The 23,396-nt window shown below is 42.2% G+C and overlaps 1 protein-coding gene across 2 annotated transcripts in view; it reads right to left on the reverse strand.

The window, feature by feature from the left end:
- jmy (junction mediating and regulatory protein, p53 cofactor) overlaps positions 1-23,396 on the reverse strand; it is a 120,037-nt gene that overhangs the window by 33,916 nt on the left and 62,725 nt on the right. For both annotated transcript variants that reach the window (XR_006314115.1, XM_043706859.1), the window contains exons 4-6: positions 16,966-17,135; positions 11,472-11,637; positions 9,743-9,930 (exon numbers count right to left, since the gene is read on the reverse strand). Coding sequence is in view for 1 of the 2 variants with exons in the window: in XM_043706859.1 (XP_043562794.1) it covers positions 9,743-9,930; positions 11,472-11,637; positions 16,966-17,135 (524 nt within the window). In the remaining variant the exon portion in view is untranslated. The remainder of the gene's footprint in view (positions 1-9,742; positions 9,931-11,471; positions 11,638-16,965; positions 17,136-23,396) is intronic.

A 23,396-nucleotide genomic window follows, 5' to 3' on the forward strand; every position in this document is an offset into this window, starting at 1 on the left:
AGGGGCTGATGACCCCTGCTCAACTACAAGCCAAACTCTTTGCCTAACAGACTGTCTCAACTGTCGACATAGTTTGTGGTGCTCCTTTAGAAGGATACATGAGGACAAGGGTTTAAAAAGCCAGCTTCAATTCCACTGGAGTCTGCTATCCTAGGTTTGAGCATTCGCATGCTCTGAAAGTCATAGTTGAAGAACTACCTCTCTAAGCCACACACGTGAAACAGAAAAATAGATTTTTTTTAGATTAGATTACTTATAGTGTGGAAACAAGTCCTTCAGCTCAACAAGTCCACACCAACCCTCTGAAAAGCAACCCACCCATACCCATTCCCCTACATTTACCCCTTCACCTAACACTATGAGCAATTTAGCATGGCCAATTCACCTAACCTGCACATTTTTAGACTGTGGGAGGAAACTGGAGCACCTGGAGGAAACCCACGCAGACACGGGGAGAATGTGCAAACTCCACACAGACAGTTGCCTGAGGTGGGAATTGAACGCAGGTCTCTGGCGCTGTGAGGCAGCAGTGCTAACCACTGTGCCACCGTGCCGCCCTAGATACCAACTAGCAAACTGGACAACAAGAAATAGGACAATAAAAGAGCTCAGTTTAACCCAGAATTCTGGAATTTACTCAGAATCAGAACTGCAGAACCTCAACTGGTTATCTCCACTGCATGCACTGCAACATTCAACTATAAGCTCTTCATGAACCGTCCAGAGACTGATCCTTTTTAATCACAAAATCGTTTCAAACTTAGTAATTATCAACCTTGATTCTTTTATTGATTCCAGAAAACCTGGTTAAATTTGCTCCTTTTAAAATCTGGGAAAAATATATCCACAAGGGAGGGATCCAGTTTTTAAAAGCTAATTTTGTTAAGACCAAGCAAGGTAAATAAAGAGAGGAGCTAGTTCATCCTTCCCCACCTGGGTGATTGAAGTTTGAGGTTTCACATCTGGAAAGGTTTACAAAGTGGACAGTAAAGTGGGCATAACAAATTGCAGTTCATCTGGCATCTGGTCGTATCACACACTTTAGATTACAAGTCTAATTAGCTATCACAGGGTATGTAAAGTCTAATCATTTTCCAATGTTTAATGACTGAAACAAAGACGTTGTCTTCGTAATAATATAATCAGATTGATTCTGTCCTTGAGCATGAGAAACTGATTATTTATATTCTTAGTGGAAACTTCTTGTAAAAAAAGATATTTGGCTAAAATTTTCTCAAGTAAATTGCCCTTTAAGTTGCTTGGAACTTGTACTTTACAGACCAGTTTGTCACTGCAAAATATTTCGGCTTCATATCAGGAAAAACCTTGTTTTATCACTCAGGAATGAGCATCTCGAGGAAGCAGTGATGAATCACTTTTGCTTTGCATTTGTTTCACTACATTCACACACTGCCATGCAAACTTTAAATAGTTTCCAGGTTTGATCAGATATGTTCTAAGCTTTATTTTTAAACTGTTTTGTGTTGGCAATGAGTTAAGTGCTAGTTGGCTTTCAATAACAAAAATAATTTCAAACACCACATAGAATACCAGTGAATTTCCGCCTGACGTGACTTACTTGGTTAAAAAGCTGAATTCATGTCGCAACTTGGCTCAGTTATCCACACAGCACTTTAAGTACCTACTAGCCTCAGACTAGTACATGCAACTATTATTGAGCTGCAAGTTCCTTGATGTGAATGTTCAGATTTGTTGTTGTTAATTTACATAATTAATTGTCAACAACATGATGCAGTTAAATGTCTGCACGGTACATTTCCTAAACCTTTTCATAGAAAACAGAAAATCATTTATAATGCTAAAGCTTTCTCTTCCCATGCACAAAATTCCAATCAGTACTATATACAAATTCAGAATTTTGTCAGTATTATATACAAACTCTAAATTTATATCTGTCTCTCGTATGTTACAGTATAATTCAATTGAAGTCGATCAATCTGAGAAAGGAATCTAAAATCTATCTGCACTTTAATATTTATATATAGCACTCCAAATTTCTTCTTAATTACTGGGTGCACACCTTAGATCTTTTGAGAATTCTTAGTTATAACCTTTTAACTAGATTGATTTCAAGAAGCTAGAAATTCAGGCTGCGTTTGTTGCCCATGCAAATGCAGAGGATTCCGCCAGTAACTTTGCAATAATAACTTTTGTTTTCATTCAAGGCATGTGGGCTTCATTGACTGGGCCAACATTTATTGTCTATTCCTAGTTACATTTGAGAAAGTGCTAGTGAGTAGCCTTCTTGAACTATTGCAGTCCACTTGTAGATATTCTCACAATGACATCAGGGAGGGACTTCCAGCAATCTGATCCATTGACATTGAAGTAATGATTGAGTGTGCCTCGGTGGAGAACTTGCATGCTGTGGTGTCCCCATCTAGTTGCTGCCAAGTCCTTCTGTATTTTGGTGGCTGCATGTTTGGAAGTTGCTTTTAAGGGGCCTTGGTGAATTTCAACAGCACCTCTTGCAGTTGGTACACACTGCTGCTACTGTGTCAAAGGTAAAGAGAGTAAAAGACTGAGGATGTGGTGCCAATCAAGCAGACTGGATGGTACCAAGCTTCGTGAGTGTTGCAAGAGCTGCACTCATCCAGGTAAGTGGGGAGTATTCCATCATACTTCTGACTTGCTTTTCAAATGGAGGATTCCTAGTCTCTGACTGCTTTTGTTGCTACAGTGTTTATATGAATTGTACAATTCAGTATCTGTTCAACAGCAATGCCCAGGATGTTCACAGTTGGGGAAATCAGTGATGGTAATACTATTAAATGTTATGGGGTAATGATTAAATTTTTTCTTGTAGATAATCATTCCCTAGCACACGAATGGCGTAAGTATTACTTGCCACTCACCAGCCCAAGTTGGGTTATTGTCCAGGTCTTTTATCATGAACTGTTTCAGTGCCTGAGGAGTTGCGAATGGCACTGAACACTAGGCAATCATCAGCATGCACACTCACTCACTCCTAACCTTATAATGGAAGATCATTCATGAAGTAGCTGAAGAGGTCTGCGCCTAGGACAACACCCTGTGGAACTTCTGTAGCTATGTCCTGCAATGGGAATGACTAACCTCTAATAACCATAATCAGATACTCTTGGGCTAGATATAACACCAACGAGTGGGGATTTAGCCCCCTAATTCCCAGATACTTGAATTTTGCTGGAGCACCTTGGTAGCACACTCGGTCAGATGTGGCCTCTCATGTCATCTATGGAATACACCCCTTTTGTCAATATTTGAAACAAGGCTATTAATAGGTCAGGAGCTGAACGGCCCCAGCAGAACCGAAACTGAGTGCCAGTAAGCAGGTTGCTAAAGCAAGTGTTGCCTCAAGGAACTACCAATGATACCTTCCCATAGTTTATTAATGATCAAGAGTGGATCGATGGGGCAGTAATTGGCCAGATTGGATTTGTCCTGTTTTGTGTGCCTAGGCGATACCTGCACAATTTTCCACATTGGCAGGTATATGCCAGTGTTGTAGCTATATTAGCTGCAACAAGCTCAGGATCACAAATCTTTGATACTATTGCTAGAATGCTGTCAAGGCCCATAGCAATTGCAATATCAAGTGGCTTCAGCCATTTCTTGATATCATATGGAGTGAATCAAATTGGCTGAAGACTGGCCTCTGTTGTGAGAATTACGCCAAGATGGGTCACTCATTGGGTTCTTTTGGCTCAAAATGGTTACAAAAGTTTATTGCACGAATGTGCTGGGCTTCCCCTTTCATTGAGGTTAGGGATATTTGTGGAGCCTCCTCCAAAGAGTTGCTGAACTATTTACCACCATTCAGTTTTGGGAAACATCTAGAAGCAATTATTCAAGAAAAAAATAATTGTCATGTGGAAAAATGTGAGTTTATTTACAAGAGTCAGTGTGGATTTTTAAGGGAAAATCTAATTAGTCATTTTGTTTTTTGGAAAGATAACCCAGAAGCCTGACGAGGGAAAAGTTGATGTGGTGTACCTGGACTTCCAAAAGGCATTTGATAAGAGTGCCACACAAAAAGCATGTGAGGAATATTATAGATCATGGAATAAAAAGGCAGAGGAGAAATGTGGAAACAAAATTTGCTGATGGTTATATTATGACACTGTGGTAAACCCTTCTGCTAATGAAACCAAGCACACAGAAAAGCTCACCTTGCCTCATTAAAGTATGAGTGACAGAGAACTACCCAAATGCCTCTATTTAACAAAATAAAATCAATTTTATTCTTTAATTCTAAAGTGAACATTAAACAACTATTTATAGCTCTAAGCCTCCCTTCTCTCAAAGGTTTGTTATCCACCTCCTACTGTACAACAAAAATAGTGATCCAATAAAGCCCCTATTAAATTTACAGCAACTCAATTTTCAAATCCAGACAGTAGCCGTCATCTCTGGTGTCAATCTTCCTCTCTTCGTAGATCACCCTGAATTGGCTTCTGTTTTCAGCTGCAAACATGTTTCATACTAAAAGGTACCTTTGATAGAGTGTGTGGTGAATAGCAGTCTTTCAAATAGCAGATGGTGCCCGTTCTGGCTATCTGTCCAAAATCCCTGCTTTTTACACCCCAAACAACAGATCATCTCATTGGTTCGACGTTGTCAAAATAGTAAAATTCAAATTTGATTGGGTTTTAGTATCTTGGGGCATAATTTTAACTGACTGGTTAAATTTGAACTGCTGTGAAAACAATTGAGGTATCTAGGTTACAGCCAAAGGATACATCTTTCACTTCTCCAGTACACGCTGTGCCTGCTAGTCAGTCATGTGAAGGTGCTTGCCAATCTTCAATCTCTCTTAGAGGTACAGTACATGCCTTCAGCTTCATAACAGTTTGGAACTAAAGAATGACATCTAAGGGTATTTTTGGGATGGAAGGAAGTTTTTAAGAGGAGTTCCCCAGAGGTCTGTATTGAGACCCTTGCTGTATATTAATGATCTAGATTTTAGTGTGCAGAGGACAATTTCAAAGTTTACAGATGACAAAATTTGGAAGACTTATAAACTGTGAGGATGACAGTGTAGAATTTCAGAATGACAGACAAGCTGGTGAAGTGGGTGGATAGGTGGAAGTGAGTTTCAATGCAGAGAACTGCAAGGTGATGCAAAGATGTATTAGCCTACAGAACATGAAGAGACAGTATAAAACAGAGGATATTTTTCTAAAGGGTGTGCAGGAGCAGAAAAAAACTGAATGTGTACATGCATTGAAAGATAGTGGGACAGACAGAGGGGGCTGTCAATAAATAGGGGATTGAGAAACAAAGGGCACAGCAATAAAGCTTTTAGAAAACGTGAGTACTCAGGATAAGGCATGCATTGCCTCGAAGTGTAAAGTAGGCAGGTATAATTCAGGCACTCAAGGGACATTGGATGATTAATTAAATAAAAATAATGTTCAGGATATGGGGGAAAAGGGCAGGAGAGTGGCACTAAGGTTAAATGCTCAGACAGCCAGTGAAGACCCAAAAGGCTGAATGGCCTCTTTTTGCACCATAATAATTCTATGATTCTCTGATGTGGCTTACAGCTGATTTGTTGATTGTGGAATTGCTTAGCTCTATCACTTGCAGTTCATGCTATGAGGCACACAAGTAATCTGGTGTTTGTTATAAATTCACCAGGATAACCCCCTCATTTCTAAACTTGTCCGGTGCTGCTCCTGGCATAGCTTCCTGCACTCTTTTACTGAACCAAGGTTGATCCCTTGGCCTAATGGAAACGGCAGAATGGATGCTATGCTGGGCCAGGAGGTTGTGGATCAAGTACAACTTTGTTGCTATGGTATCACATAGATGCCCAGCCTTCAGTTGTTAGATCTGTTTGAAATCACTCTTATTTAACATAGTGGTATTATCACACAACATGACAGAGAGTATCCTTAGTGCGAAGATGAGATTTTGTAACTACAAGGACTCTGTGATGGTCACACTCATTGTTAGCTGGGGACAGATGCTTCTATAGCAGGCAGATGGTGAGGATGAAATTGTGCTTTGCCATCTTTGTTGGTCCCTTCACCCATAAGCTGCTGACCCAGTCCAGCAACTATGTCCCTTAGGACTTCACCAGCTTGGTTGGTAGTGGTACAGCAAAACCGCTTTTCATGATTGATATTAAATAACTCCAACCAGCACACATGCTGATTCCTTGCCACCCTCAGTGCTTCTTCCAAGTGGTGTACAACACAGAGTAGTAGTATAGCAACGAGTCACCAACTCTGATGGGTCTGAACTGCCAGTGTGATAAGACATATCAAGAGACAATAATGGCGTTGTTATCTGTAAGGTATGGTTCCTTGAGTATGACTACACGAGGCTGTTTGGGCTACATTGTACCTGTGGGTCTGGGCTCGCTAAGACCCGAATTGAGACTGCCTGATTCAAACTCAAATAATATACTGGAGAAAATCAAGAGACCTGACAGCATCTGTGTAGAGAGAAACAGAGTTAACATTTTGAGCTTGGTATGACTTCTTCAGGACTTAAACTACCTGATCTAGTTGGATAAATTACCTTTAAAGGTCATTAAGGAAAGAAGAGTTTTGCCCATCTGTCTGGGATAGAGACATTTAAACCCATGTTCCAGAGATGAAAGCTGATAGCTCAAATCTAATATCTACCATTTTCCAGCATGTCTCTTCTTTATGGAAAATATACCGATTTTCAGAATGCCAAATTTTACTGTCTTACTAAAAGTTGTTTTATATGCACAGTGAGGCCGATGCAGCCTAGTTGATTGCAACCTATACCACTAGGAATCCTGTTAGCTTAGCAAAGCCACATGCATTCTCCTCAGAATTTTCTTTGAAAGACACTGGTTTCTTTGGTATAAGGCCTCTCTCACTTTCTTGATTTCAGTGACAAATGGCACACTGCTGTATGTTACTAATTTTGTCTGCTCTCACTGACAGAAAGTTAGAGTGATAATGACCTTTAAAGCCATTGGCAGCACTGTCGACATCCTATTGGGAGGCTACAGGTTAGAAAGAAGTGGCACAGTTCAGTCACCCCATGGTGAAATACAGGAGCCTCACACACTGCTCCATGCTGCAGGCAAGAGAGCTGCTTCCTAAAAAACTTTTGTGTGTAGGGTTTTATTGAAACTATTCCTCCTGCTCTTCGCTTTGCACATGGCTGTCCAAGACAACAACTGGCACTTATTTTTCAAGTCATGCTGCAACTCAAAAGGTATGGCGTAACAGCCTCCATTTCAGAAAATGCTTTTCTCCTGTCTGGCCTGCCAACTCCTGGGACTTCCTTGTCAAGATCTAACAGCATTCTCTTAAAAACCCAAAACGATTGCTTAATTTCTCCGATAATAATGAGCATAGATCTACCACTATATCTGCACCAGCAAAAGAAACTCAAGAGTACTTCATCTGAAACTTTTAACAGCAGGAGGCAGAGCTACTCATGCAGTGGAGGACAAATTCAGTCAGGAGTGATTTTGAAAGGAGATTGTTAACTGCACCTGCAGAGACCAAATGTCAGCTTCTGCTAAATAAATGTTAGAAGTGGATCAAAACCAGAAGTCTCTGGAAAAGCACAGCAGGTTTTCCAGCAACTGTGAAGAGAAATGACAGTTGCATTTCGGGTCTGGTGACCCTTCCTCAGAACTGATGGTAGCTAGGAAAATGTTGGTTTGTGTGCAGAAGATGGGATGGGGAAGGGGGTAAGGAGTAAATGATAGGTGGGGATAGAGCCCAAAAAAAGAGAGAGAAGAACAGTTGAACCGATAAAGGAGTGGATAAAATCCACAAACAAGACTGCCTGCCCCAGGCCCACACAACTCAATTCTTCCTACTTTGACTTGGACTTTTCTCCCCAATCCAGTCCCTGCCCACTTATGTCCGTGATTCCCCTGATGCTTTGCCAGTTTCAGAATTTGCAGTTTGCAGGTTCCAACCACGTTCTCCTTACCAGAGATGTACAATCCTTTTACACATCCATCCCCCATCAGGATGGTCTCGTGGCTTTCCGCTTCTTCCTGGAGCAAAGGCCTGAACCATCCCAACTACGACCACCCTCCTCTGCTTGGCCGAGCTCGTCTTCATCCTTAACAACTTGTCTTTTTACTCCTTTCATTTTCTTCAGGTCAGAGGAAGGGTCATTGGTTTGCGCTTGGGCCACAATTATGCTTGCTGCTTAATGGGGTATGCGGAACATTCCTTGTTTCAGTCGTATTCCAACCTCACCCAAAACTCTTTCTCAGACATATCTATGATGACATCAGTGCTGCTTCCCTCTCTTAGCCAGAATTGGAAAAATTCATCAATTTCACTTCCAATTGCCATCCCGCCTTCACTTTCACCTGGTCCATCTCTGACTTCTCCCTCCTCTTCCTCGATATCTGTTTCTATTTCTGGGGATAGACTGGCCACAAATATGCACTATAAATCCACTGACCCCCACAGCTACCTGGATGATACATCCTCACGCCCTGCTTCCTGTAAAGATTCCATTCCATTCTCCCAGTTCCTCCATCTCCGTTGCATATGTTCCAATGAGGCCAATTTCAACAAGGGACACTCCAAAATGTCCACCTCCTTCCTCAACCAATGATTCCCCAGCACCACTGACAACAGGGTTCTCAACCAGGTACGACTGTTCTCCCATACTTCCGCCACACCCCCAAAAATCCCAACACCACCTTACCCTGCATTCACCGAAGATGTAACACCTGCCCATTTACCTCCTTCCTCCTCAGTATCCAAAGCACCAAACGTACATTTCCAGGTGAAGCAGCATTTTACCTGCACTTCACACAATCTAGTCTACTATATTCACCGCTCACAATGTCCCCTCAACATTGGGGAAACGAAGCATAGAATAGGTGACTGCTTCACAGAACACCTATGCTCTGCCCACAAAACTTACCCTGAGTTTCCAGTTGCCCGCCATTTTAACATACCAGACTGTACTGGGCCAACATTTCAGTCTCAGGCTTGCTACAGTGCTCCAGCAAAGCTCAGCGCAAGCTGAAAGAACATCACCTCATTTTCCACTTGGGGACCCTGCAGACCCTTGGACTCAATATCGAGCTCAATAATTTAGGGCATGAATTCTCCCATTACCTCGCCCCCAAACTCCACACACCAGGCCTTATCACATAGCCTGCCATTACATACTACCTATTGTTAGCTACTAACAGTCTCCATTGACAGCTATTCACTCTCCTAGCCAGATCAGTTATTCATTTCTTTGTCTGTCGAATTGTTCTAATCTCTATCTCCCCCTTTTACTCCCCTCCCACCAACTCTATCTTCTGCATATAAAACAACATTTTCCTAGCTACCATCAGTTATGAGGAAGGGTCATCGGACCCAAAACATTAACTCGCATTTCTCTTCACAGATGCTGCCAGACCTGAAGAGCTTTTCCAGCAACTTCTGTTTTTCTTTCTGATTAACAGCATCCACAATCCTTTCGGTTATTAGTGTTAGACGTGCGTTTGATGTGAAAATTCACCACTTGACTTGCTTCTAGTATACATGTCAGGCACATGTTAGCATCTCTGCAGTCAGTACATGCCCTATGAATAACACCAGAAGTAACCAACTTAACAGCCAACTTTTTTTGCAATTCAGGCATCAGAGTAATATACACTCAATTTTGCCTTTTAGAATCACTTTCAATAAAAAAAATTAAAACTTGCACAGTATTAAAATATCAAATTCAATTTGCAATGAAACTAAGCCAGCACTGCTGCAATTGGTATATTCACCTTCTTGTTTCTGAGGTAGGCCTTCTTGGCTGAAGTGCGACTGCGCCGAGCCTCCAGTTGCCGAACCTTCTGCTGAAGCTTCAACAGTTCCATTTTCTGTGGGATCACTGATGCAGTCATATCCTCTGTTGCTTGCATGGCTTCCATGCTTTCATAAGTATCATAGTAAACAACTTCCTCTCGTTTTTCTGCAATGAATGCCAATAGGTGTCATCACAAATTATTTACTCTCAAACTGGATTAGGAATACAAGAGCTTTAGTTTTCCTCTGATAAAGATACTATCTCCCTCTATTTCAAAGTCACCTTTGTCAACCCTTCCTCAAGAACCTACTCTCAAGCTCTCTTTCTTTACATGCTTCTGTCAAATCTCCAACTTCCCTTCACACTGCAAAATCCTTGAACATCTTGTCACCTTCAAAACTCATGTGCAACATTGCTGTAGCTCATGCTTAAAATCACAAAATTAGGCTTTTCAACCCTGCCATAGTACTAAAATGGCCTTAGTCAAATTCACAAATAATTATGTTGTGTGACTGAGCATGGTGCACTATTCTTCTTGACCTTCTTAAACCCTCTCCCTAATTTGACACAGTCAAGCAACCATTCCTCACCAATGCCAGTAGTTGCATGCTTCAACTCTGTTACCTAGTTTGTCATAGCCAGGGTATCTCTAGAAATGTTTTTTTCTTGCTACCCTTGGAGTCCTCAGTGGATTGATTGTTGACCCTTTATTCACTGACATCAAAACAATATTTATTAATAGAATCTGGGTGCGACTGGTTTTGCTAACATTTATAACCTAGCCCTAGTTATTCTTGAAAAGGTGGTGCTAAGTTTGGTTTGCTGAGTTAAAGACCCTTGAAGTATAATTACCAAAGGTGCATTATGAAGAACACTAGTAGGAATATTCTTTCTGAACTCTTAACTTGGCCTGCAAACTATATTCTCATGCCAAACTGTAAAACCATTTCCAGAGCCCATTTTCTCAATCAAACCTCCAATTCATTTTAGATACACTTCATACAAATGTGACTATTAATTTTGAAGGAAAATCTATATTAGATTGGCATCTCTAGCTTATCATATGCATAATTTTTCAAATATTTTGAAAATATCAACGGACATCAAGTATAATGACTAAGTTAGATCATTTATTCCAATTATATTGAACTATATCATTTATTAAAATGTAAGTCAACAATTGTGACTCTCTTAAAAGAGAACATTTATCATTTTATGAATCAAATTTCAACCAAATAAAACTTTAAAATAAAAATGCCATTTTACATGTTTCATCCTCATTGTTATGTTCACTCCCACAAACAAAATTAATTTTCAAGGTCGGAAAACCTCTGCTTTGCACTTTTCTTAAAAGCAAGATAGACATAAGGGGAGAAAAGTTTGATATATTATCCTATGCCTTTGCTAATGCTAGCATTTGTGAGATAGACAAGAGAGCTGTGCTAATAGCTCTCTTGTTTGTTCTCTCCAACAAGGGTAAGTATTTTCTACATAGCAAAGCAACTATAACGAGCAATTTAGTAGTGTGGGATTTATGGAAAACAAATCCATGCACTCAAGAAATATGTCTTCCAACATGTGAACTCAGTTAATTTAATTATTTGAAAAGGCAGTAGCAGCATTATGAGAACCAATAAGATGGTCCCAACTATTTAAATCATTTTATTTATACTACACAACCTAGTTCAAGTCATTTTCCACCACACCTGCAATGAGCCTCTTAATGCTTTCAAGTTGTGCTGTTAATAGCAGCTCCTCACATTTCAGAATCTCAAACTGCACCTCATACAACTGAAGCTGCAAGTCGTAATAGTCTGCCTCCAGCTGGTCCAGCCGTGCTATGGCATCTGTGCCACTCTGAAGGCTCTGCATCTGTTTTAAAGAATATGTAAACAGACAAAAATGTTATACTCTACTTTGCAGCAGTGAAATGGTTACAAATAATGTTGATCCAACATTCACAACAATGTGCTCAACCATGCTAGCATAACTCCGCAAGTAAACACAAGAGAAATCAACTAGGTTTCTTAATGCACATTTTGGGCAGAATTTAATCAAGATGGTTCGGAGGGATATGCCACGTATGATGAGGTTGCCAGATAAAAATTTGAATTTGACTGAATGGCAGCATTTGGAGCGGGGAGACCATCTTCTCATGGCACCTGAGCACTGACAGGACAGTTAAACCTAATTTCTCAAATCGGATTGGGGGTTCTCACTAGCAATCAAGGTGGCGTTTATCCATCCTGCCGTTAGGACCAATGTCACCCTTAAATATTCTATTCCTTTATGTTTAAGAAGATGACTCCATATAAAAAGCATCACAGATGTACTGACAATGAACAACAATCGAACATTATAGCCAACATGGTAATCACAAACAATGTACACTTTACCAATATTACAATCATATTGCATGCTGAAACCATACGTTTTAAATACAAATCTGCATCAAGTTCTCCCTCTTTCAGTCAGTTTTTACTGTACTTCCTCACTCATCAGACAAAGCTGGTTTCAATCAACTATCATATTAACGTCCTGAATTATGATCACATATATGCTTTTCTGCCTCACTGTTAGACATATTTGTAACTATCATCAGTTTCATCACCCTCTATTTTCAGAATAACATGGTTTCATTAGGACAAAATTGTCTCTTCTATTGTACACAACTTCAGAATCACTGACTGTAGATATCAGGAAAATTTAAATTAAATGAGACTAGATTAGGTTCCCTACTATTTTAGCCCAACAAGTCCACCTTCTGAAGAGTAACCCACCCAGACCTATTCCCCTACCCTATTCACCCCTGACTAATGCACCTGACACAATGGGCAATTTAGCATGGCCAATTCACCTAATCTGCACAGCTCTGGATTGTGGGAGGAAAACGGAGCACCCAGAGGAAACCCACACAGACATAGGGAAAATGTACAAACTCCACACAAACAGTCACCTGAGGCAGGAATCGAACTCAGGTCTCTGGTGCTGCCCTTCACTTAATATTCCCTCCTTACACTTTTTGCACACAATTTACATTTATTTTTATGAACAGGTTGTTCTCACTTAAGATAGAGGTTGCTTTCCTGAAAATCACAACTTTACATGAAAAAGTGTTAAATAAAGCACCAATTTGATTAAAATCAACATTAAAACTGGAGTTTGGTTCCGGGATCTTTTTACCAGAGAAAAATATTAAACCATTATACCTGTATCCTGTTAGTTGAAACACAGTATCAATTGCTAAATTCATATACTTCCTACATAAAATAACTTCTAATATACTAAATTTAAAAAGTATAAAAATGTATGATTCCACAGCACAGTTAGAGTGACCATCTAATGACAAATAGTAGTCGGTACTTGCAGTGACAACCTGCAGCCATGAGATGGAGCCCATGACCTCAGTTGAAATTCACAAGGGAAGCAAAGACAGAAGCAAATGAGCACTGCTGAAAGAAAGACCAAACCTGCAGCCTAAATGCAAACATTTCCAAATAGGAGTCTTCAGACTTCATGGCATTACACAAGTTTCTTTTCCACAGATGCTGCTAAACTTGGAGTTTTTCCGGCATTTTCCCTTTTCATTTCAGATTGCAAACATCCTCAGTATTTTGCTTTTACATTGATGCAGTACTAGATAAGAGTCACAGAGCTGTACAGCAAGGAAACAGACCCTTCAGTCCAACTCATCCATGCCAACCAACTATCCTAAAGTAAAGTAATGTTAGTCACATTTGCCAGCATTTGGCCTATATCCCTCTCAACCCTCCAAATACATGTATCTATCACTTTAAAATGTAGTAATTGTATAAGCCTCCACCATTTCCCCTGGCAGCTATTTCATACACACACCACCCTCTGCGTGAAAAAGGTGCCCCACTGATCCATTTTAAATCTTTCCCCTCTCACCTTAAACCTAAACCCTCTAGTTTTAGACTCCCTTACCCTGGGAAAAAAGACCTTGCCTAATTACCTGTCCATGCACCTCATGACTTTGTAAACCTTTTTTAGGTCACCCCACAGCCTCACACGCTCCAGGGAAAACAGCCCCAGTCTATTCAGCCTCTCCCTATAGATCAAACTCTCCAATCCTGGCAACCTTGTTTTAAATCTTTTCTGAACCCCTTCAAGTTTCACAATATCCTTCTGATAGCAGTATTTCAAAAGTGGTCTAACCAATGTCCTGTACAGCTGCAACATGACCTCACAGCCCCTATATTCAATGCACTGACCAATAAAGGCAAGGGTACCAAACATCATCTTCACTATCCTGTCTAACTGGGACTCCACTTTCAAGGAACCATGAACCTTCACCCTAAATTACATTTGTTCAGCAACATTCCCAGGACCTTATAATTAAGTACATAAGTCGTGCCCTGATTTGCCTTTCCAAAATGCAGCACCTCACATTTATCTAAATTAAGTTTCAACTGCCAACCCTTGGCCCATCTGATCAAGATCCTGTGGTACCATAAGGTAACCTTACAGTTCACTGCATCTCCAATTTTAGAATAGAATCCCTAGTGTAGAAACAGGACCTTTGGCCCAACAAGTCTACACCGACCCTCCAAGAGTAACCCACCCAGACCCATTCCCCTATTCTATTACCCTATATTTACCCCTGACTAGTGCACCTAACCTGCACAACTTTGGACTGTGGGAGGAAACCAAAGTACCTGGAGGAAACCCACGCAGACATAGGGAGAATGTGCAAACTCCACAAAGACAGTCGCCAGAGGCTGGAATCAAACCCGGATCCCTGGCACTGTGAGGCAGCAGTGCTAACCACTGAGCCACCGTACTGCCCGCGCACTTTTGGTGTCATCTGCTAACTTATTAACTATACCTCTTATGTTCACATCAATACCTTTATATAAATGACAAAAAATAGTAGACCCAGCACTGATCCTTATGGCATACCATTGCTCATGGGCCTCCAGTCTTGAAAAACAACTATCCACTCTCTTTCTACCTTTGAGCCAGCTCTGTATCCAAATGGCTAGTTCTCCCCGTATTCCATACAATCTAACTTTGCTAACCAGTCTACCATAAGGAACTTTGATGACACCTTACTGAAGTCCATATAGATCACATTCACTGCTCTGCCGTCAATCAAGCATACAAATGACGCCAAAACAAGGGGACAAAGTGAGGACTGCAGATGTTGGAGATCAGAGTCAAAAAGTGTGGCCCTGGAAAAGCATAGCCAGTCAGGCAGCATCTGAGGAGCAGGAGCGTTGACGTTTCAAGCATAAGCTCTTCATCAGGCATGTGGGGGGGATGCTGCATGGGAACTGTGAAATAAACGGGAGGGGGATGGAGCTGGGGGCAAGGTAGCTGGGAATGTGATAGGTAGATGAAGGTGGGGGTGATGGTGATAGGCTGGAGTGAAGGGTGAATCAGACAGGTGGGAAGGAAAATGGACAAGCAGGACAGTTCAAGAGGATGGTGCCAGGTTGGAAAATTGGATCTGGGATAAGATGGTGGGAGGGGAGATGAGGAAACAGGTGAAATCAACATTGATCCCGTGTGGTTGGAGGGTCCCAAGGCAGAAGATGAGGTGTTCTTCCTCCAGGTGTCAGGTGGCTAAAATTTGGTGGTGAAGGCGGCGCAGGATTTGCATGTCCTTGGCAGAGTGGCAGGGGGCACTGAAATGTTCAGCCAAAAGGGGGGTGGAGTTGATTAGGGAGTGTGTTCCAGAGATGTTCTCTGAAACATTCCACAAGTTGGTGTCCTGTCTTCCCAATGTGGAGAAGGCCACATCAAGAGCAGCAGACACAGTAAATGATGTGTGTGGAGGTGCAGGACAACCTCTGCCGGATGTGGAAGGATCTGTTGGGGCCTTAGATGCAGGTGAAGGGAGAGGTGTGGGTGCGGGTTTTACATCTCTTGTGGTGGCAAGGGAAGGTGTTGAGAGTGGAGGGTGTGTTGGGGGGGGGCGGGGAATGAACCTAACAAGAGAGTCACAGAGGGAATGGTCTCTGTGGAACGCAGATACGGGTGGGGAGGGAATTGTCACCAGAGATGTATTTCCCTCCCCTGCGTTCCAACCCGATACCTCTCCCGTCACCTCCATCCAAGGCCCCAAAGGATCCTTCCACAGCCGACAGAGACTTTCCTGCACCTCCTCACGCATCATCTACTGTGTCTATTGCTCTCAATGTGGTCTCCTCTACATTGGGGGACAGGACGCCAACTTGCGGAACATTTCAAAGAAGACCTCAGGGACACACACCCCACTGCCCAGTGGCCAAACACTTCAACGCCCCCTCCCACTCCGCTAAGGACATGCAAGTCCCAGGCCGCCTCTAGCCACCCGACACCTGGAGGAAGAATACCTCATCTTCCACCTTGGGACCCTCCAACCTCACGGTATCAATGTTGATTTCACCAGTTTCCTCATCTCCCCTCCCTCCCATCACCTTATTCCAGATCCAACCTGTCACCATCCTCTTGAACTGTCCTACCTGTCCATCTTCCTTCCCACCTATCTGCTTCACCCTCTATTTCGACTTATCACCACCACCCCCCGCCTTTATCTACCTATCATATTCCCAGCTACCTCACACACATTCCTTCCCCCTTCCTCCCGCCGCCGCCTCGAAAGCTTCTTCTCGAAAAGTAAACTCTCCTGCTCCTCAGATGCTGCCTGACTGGCTGTGCTTTTTGACACCAAAATGAAAATGTCAACACAAAACAATATCAAACAAAAGGCCCCAAAAAGCAAAGGGTATTAAAACAAAGTAACGTTAAGCAGAGTAATGTTAATTGAGCTGAAAATGTGTTGCTGGAAAAGCGCAGGTCAGGCAGCAACCAGGGAACAGGAGAATCGACGTTTCGGGCATAAGCCCTTCTTCCTGAAGAAGGGCTTATGCCCGAAACGTTGATTCTCCTGTTCCCTGGATGCTGCCTGACCTGCTGCACTTTTCCAGCAACACATTTTCAGCTCTGATCTCCAGCATCTGCAGACCTCACTTTCTCCTCTAATGTTAATTGAGGACTAGCTTACCATCAACATTACACTGCTACAAAAAAACCAAGATAACTGCGGATGCTGGAAATCAGAAACAAAAATATAGATTGTTGAAAAAAACTCAGCAGGTTTGGCAGCATCTGTGGAGAGAAATCAGAGTCCATGTCTTGGCTCCAGTGACCCTTCCTCAGATCAATTTTTTTGCTACAATGCTACAAACTTACTTCATCTTTGAGTGTTCGTTTTTTCTGTTCCAGACAGATCTCTTTCGCTCGCATCAGCTGTAGTGTTTCCTTTGCAACTGCGTACCGAAGTTTTTCCATCCTCTCAACTGCCACGGCCCAGGCTGCCTTCCCACATTTCTTCTGGTCAGCACGCATCCGATCATACACAGCTAAAAGAAAATCAGTTCATTCAAAATAAGATCAACAAGGTAGTGAAGTTTCTACTGCTTGTGCCTCATTTTGGACCACAGCCTAAAATGACAGATCTTGTCTAATTATATTGCAATTATCAAAATGCTGTTTGCACCACGAGCTTCTTTGGCTACTCTGATACACCTTTTATTATTCATTCATAGGGAAATGGGCACCACTGGCTGGACCAGCATTTACTACCAATCCCTAAATGCCTTCGAAAAGGTGATGGCAAGCTGCCTTCTTGAACTGCTGCAAGCTATTTGGTGTAGGTACACCCATGTTTCCATTATAAAGGGAGTTTGAGGATTATAACCCAGCAAATTTCTTCAGTGATTTGTTCAGATAGTACACATTGCTGCTACTGAGCATTGATGGTGGCGAGAGTGAATGTTTGTACATGTGGTACCAATCAATCAGACTGCTTTCTCCTGGATGAGGTCAAGCTTCTCAGGTTTGTTGGAGCTCCACTTATACCCAGCCAGTGAGGAGTATTCCACCACACTGCTGACTTATGCTTTGCAGATGCCAGACAGGCCACAGGGGAGTCAGATGGTGAGCTACTCTCCACTTATTTCTTAGTGTCTGACCTGCTTTTGTAGCCACAATACTTGTATGCGTGATCCAGTTCAATTTCTGGTCAATGCTATTCCCAGATTAGTCAAAAGGTAGAAATTGTTATCAAAGCAGAATATATTAAAGTATCTTAAATTTTATTTTTGCCTATCTTAACCTCAATTTATACTAAGGCAGCATTTTGAAACAGACAGACATTTCTGCAGCTGAGAATGTGACTCGAGTGGTTTTTGCCCCCATGATACTGTGGGCAAGGATGGCACAATTCAGCTGTGGAACATTCTTTTGAGAACACGAATAGCCAGAGGATGCAGTCCATAGTGGTACCAGGCACATAGGTACAAAGGGTATGTGGTCCTCCAAATGGAATTTAGGAACTAGGTAGAAAATTGGCAAGCAGGATCTCTAAAGTATTATTATTTAGATAATTCCCAGTGCCACATGCAGGTGAGTACAGAAAGAAGTTAAGTCAGATGAATGCATGGCTCAAAGAATAGTGCAGGAAGGAGGGTTTTAGATTCCTGGCATAGTGGAACTGGCTCTATGGGAGATGGCATTTGTACAAACTGCAGAGATTGGATCTAGACACTTTGCTTGTGCTAATGGGAAGAGTTAAAATTAATTTTGACAATCAGCACTGGTTTCAGGGTCACCGTTAAGGCTCATAATTCCAGAATTTTATTGTATTTAAATTCCACCATCTGCCATGGCAGGATTCGAACCCAGATCAAGAATATTACCTGTGTTTTTGGATTATTAGTTGAGTGATATCATTAGGACATTGCCTCCCCAGGTTAAACTATATGTATGCGAATGCACAATACTAATATTTTAAGCAATCTCTTAAAGCATGCTATGACACATGTCTATGACAGGTAGGACTTGAACACAGATCTTCCAGCTTAGAGGTAGGAACACTACTTCTGTGCCACAAGACCCTCTAGGTACAGTGTATAGTTAACAAGAATGGGAGTTACAGGCACTGATTGCTTTGTGGGTGTTGCAGTGAAAACAGAAACTGGTTTAAGGGAGGGCCTGTAACTAGACTGGGACAGTAGTAACGTAAGAAGCAGTGAAAAATAAGTGTTCCTAGACTGTGTTCAGAACTTCTTACAGCAGCATATACTCAGTCTAACAAGAAAGGAGGCACTGCCAGACTTGATTGTTGAGAATGAGATGGGTCAAGTAGGTCATGTGACAATGGAGGAACATTTTCAAAACAGTGATCATTCTATCATTAGGTTCAAGATGATAATGGAAAATGACATCGCCAATTAATTATTCTTAGTCTGGATTAGCCGAAGAGATGACTTCAATACAGCAGACAGACTGCAACTGAAGTTTAACAAGAGAAACAGTAGCTGAACACTGCGCTACCTTCAGAGATGATTCAGGCACAGTTAAGGTACATTCCCTCAAAATAGATAGTTAGATCGGGTAGAGAGATTTTGTTAATAAATCATATGACATTTTGAGTTTCATTAGTAAGAGTATAAAGGCAGGGAGGTTATGATTTAATCACATAGGACACATTAGATATTATCTGGAGAGTTGTGCATAGTTCTGTGTACCGTATGAGAAGGGTATGAATGCACTGGAAAGAATGCAGAAGAGATTTACAAGACTACTGCAAAAAATACAGAGGTATGGCATTGAGGGTGAGTTGGAGGTTTGGATTAGGAATTGGCTGGCTGGAAGAAGACAGAGGGTAGTAGTTGATGGCAAAGGTTCATCTTGGAGTGCCGTCACTAGCGGTGTTCCGCAAGGATCTGTTTTGGGACCATTGCTGTTTGTCATTTTTATAAATGACCTGGAGGAGGGGTTAGAAAGTTGGGTGAGCAAGTTTGCGGATGATACAAAAGTCGGAGGAGTTGTAGACAGTGAGGAAGGGCATATGGCGTACTGGCTTGTATTGGTAGAGGAATTGAGTTCCTGAGTACTGAGGTCATGTTGCAGTTGTTTAAGACTCTGGTGCGGCCGCATCTGGAGTATTGTATGCAGTTTTGGTCGTCATACTATAGGAAGGATGTGGAGGCACTGGAACGGGTTCAGAGGAGGTTTACCAGGATGTTGCCTGGTATGGTAGAAAGATCGTATGAGGAAAGGCTGAGGCACTTGGGGTTGTTTTCATTGGAGAAAAGAAGGTTTAGGGGTGACTTGATAGAGGTGTACAAGATGATTAGGGGTTTAGATAGGGTCGACAGTGAGAATCTTTTTCCACTTATGGAGTCAGCTATTACAAGGGGGCATAGCTTTAAATTAAGGGGGGGTAGGTATAGGACAGATGTTAGGGGTAGGTTCTTTACTCAGCGAGTCGTGAGTTCATGGAATGCCCTGCCAGTAGCAGTGGTGGACTCTCCCTCATTATGGGCATTTAAGCAGGCATTGGATAGGCATATGGAGGATAGTGGGCGAGTGTAGGTGTGCTTGGATCGGCGCAACATCGAGGGCTGAAGGGCCTGTACTGCGCTGTATTCTTCTATGTTCTATGTTCTAATTGTTCCAGGGATGGAGTCATACAGCAAGGAAACAGACCCTTTGCTCCAAATCTTCTGTGCCAACCATGCAGGGTGACTGCCACTGAACAAAGTACTCCAAAAGCAGTCTCATCAACATCCTGTACATCCACAATATGACATCCCAATATAAAATCAATGCTCTGACCAATGAGGGCAAGTGTACCAAATGCCTTCTTCACCACACAAAACAAACAAACCCAAAAGAATTGCAGATGCTGCAAATCAGAAACAAAAACTAAAATTGCTGTAAAAGGTCAGCAGTCTGGCAGCATCTCTGGAAAGAAATCAGAGTTAACATTTTGGGTACAGTGAACCCTCTTCAGAATTGACATTATTTATTTGGCTTTTTTACTTTATGTAAACCATAGTACTTATCCCATTATTTCAATGTTAAGTTACAAATCTACCTTTTCCACACCATTGTATACCTTCCCAAGGTCACTTCACAGCTGTCTCTTTTGATGGCTTAAAAGCTCAGTTTCATCCACTGTTTGTTTCCAAATAGCTTGACCTTTGGTCATGAGGGATCAAACCAGAGGCTTTTTTTCTGAACTGCCTCTGGGACCTAAACTCCACCTTTGTAATTTGGCAACCAAATTAGTTACAATACTTATTAACGTTTGGTCAGAACAGAGCAATTCTCAAAAATAAACGATTTTGCTGAAGCTTAGCATGCTTTCTATTTTGTTGAATGCTGCAATATCGCGATCAGACTGGAGAAAGTTTCAACTACATCTCAAAGTACACTGGAACAAATTATCAACGATTTATATCACTTATTTCATCCTTGAACGGAGTGGTTCACCAGGCCATTTAAAAGAGCAGTTAAGAATCAACCACATTGCTGTGGGCTGTGAATCACATGCATAGCATACCAGATAAGGACAGCTTACTTTCTTCTAAAAAGGGCATTAGTGAACTAAATGCATTTCTACACAGGAACAGGAGTAAACCATTCAGCCCTCCAAATCTGCCTTGCCATTCAATTAAATCATGGTTAATCAAACTGCTCGCGTTGTCTCTCCTATAGCAGGGCTATATTTATGTTGGCCCTCGTTTAGATCAGGCAATGGTCTATCCAGCAGTTGTCAGCTCCTGTCATGGCACGGGTGATTTTAATGTTCTTCCAATCTCTGGCTCTGATGATGATGTAGTCAAGATGGTTTGGTGCACTGGTGCTGCCTCATGCGTTGTCTGCATGACCAGTACGAGACTTTCCTAGCAGGTGCTCTACTCCCATCTTAAACAAGAGGCAAGACCCAGGTGGTCAGAGGAAGTACTTCAGGGAAACTCTCAAAGCCTCACTGGCAAAGTGCAGGATTCCCACAGACACCTGGGGATCACTGACTCAAGACCATCTCAAATAGAGAAGGAGCATCCAGGAATGCATGGGGCACCTTGAGACTTGCCTTCAGGAAAAAGCAGAAGCTAGGTAAAAACAGTGAAAGGAGTGTGCTGCCACACCAATGCTCCACCCTCACCTTCTTGTGACCACTTTCTGCCCCAAGTGTAACAGAGCCAGTGATAGCTGCATTGGTCTGTACAGCTACCTACGGACTCACTCCGCGAGTCATCCTCATCTGCGAGGGACTGCCAATGCTGGTTAATCAAACACTTCATTGTCTTTTACTCACACCATCCTCATAACCCTATACACCACTGGTAACCAGAAGATCTAGCAATCTCTACCTTAAACATATTCAAAAACTGAACCTCCACTCCCCTCTGTGGTACAGAATTCCAAATGTTCACAATGTGTTGAAAAGAACATTATCCTCATCTTGGATTGCAAAGTGGCATTTTTAGACAATAGACAATAGGTGCAGGAGTAGGCCATTCAGCCCTTCGAGCCTGCACCGCCATTCAATATAATCATAGCTGATCATTCCTAATCAGTATCCTGTTCCTGCTTTATCTCCATAACCCTTGATTCCACCATCTTTGAGAGCTCTATCCAACTCCTCCTTAAATGAATCCAGAGAGTGGGCCTCCACTGCCCCCTGTGGCAGAGCATTCCACACAGCCACTTCTCTGGGTGAAGAAGTTTCTCCTGAGCTCTGTCCGAAATGGTCGACCCCGTATTTTTAAGCTGTGTCCTCTGGTTCGGCACTCACCCATCAGTGGAAATATGTTTCCTACTGCCAGAGTGTCCAATCCTTTCATAATCTTATACGTCTCAATCAGATCCCCTCTCAATCTTCGAAATTCAAGGGTGTACAAGCCCAGTCGCTTCAGTCTTTCAGTGTAAGGTAATCCTGCCATTCCAGGAATTGACCTCATCAACCTACGCTGCACTCCTTCAATAGCCAGAATGTCTTTTCTCAAATTTGGAGACCAGAACTGCACACAGTACTCCAGGTGTGGTCTCACCAGGGCACTGTACAGCTGCAGAAGCACCTCTTTGCTTCTAAACTCAATTCTGCTTGTTATGAAGGCCAGCATGCTATTAGCCTTCTTCACTACCTGCTGTACCTGCATGCTTGCCTTCATTGACTGGTGTACAAGAACACCCAGATCCCTCTGTACTGCCCCTTTACATAAATTGATTCCATTGAGGTAGTAGTCTGCCTTCCTGTTCTTGCCACCAAAGTGGATAACCATACATTTATCCACATTAAACTGCATCTGCCATGCATCTGCCCACTCACCTAACTTGTCCAGATCACCCTGTAATCTCCTAACATCCCCATCACATTTCACCCTGCAACCCAGCTTTGTATCATCAGCAAATTTGCTAATGTTATTGCTGATACCATCTTCTATATCATTAACATATATTATAAAAAGCTGCGGTCCCAGCACGGATCCCTGCAGTACCCCACTGGTCACTGCCTGCCATTCCAAAAAGGAGCCGTTTATCACTACCCTTTGTTTCCTATTAGCCAACCAATTTCCAGTCCAATCTAGTACTTTGCCCCCAATACCATGCACCCTAAGTTTACTCACTAACCTCCTGTGTGGGACTTTACCAAAAGCTTTCTGAAAGTCCAGGTACACGACATCTACTGGATCTCCCTCGTCCAACTCCAGAGTTACATCCTCAAAAAATTCAAGAAGATTAGTCAAGCATGATTTCCCCTTCATAAATCCATGCTGACTCTGTCCTATCCTGTTACTACTATCCAGATGTGCAGTAATTTCATC

Source organism: Chiloscyllium plagiosum, chromosome 2 (genome assembly GCF_004010195.1).
Source record: "Chiloscyllium plagiosum isolate BGI_BamShark_2017 chromosome 2, ASM401019v2, whole genome shotgun sequence".
Taxonomy (NCBI): domain Eukaryota; kingdom Metazoa; phylum Chordata; class Chondrichthyes; order Orectolobiformes; family Hemiscylliidae; genus Chiloscyllium; species Chiloscyllium plagiosum.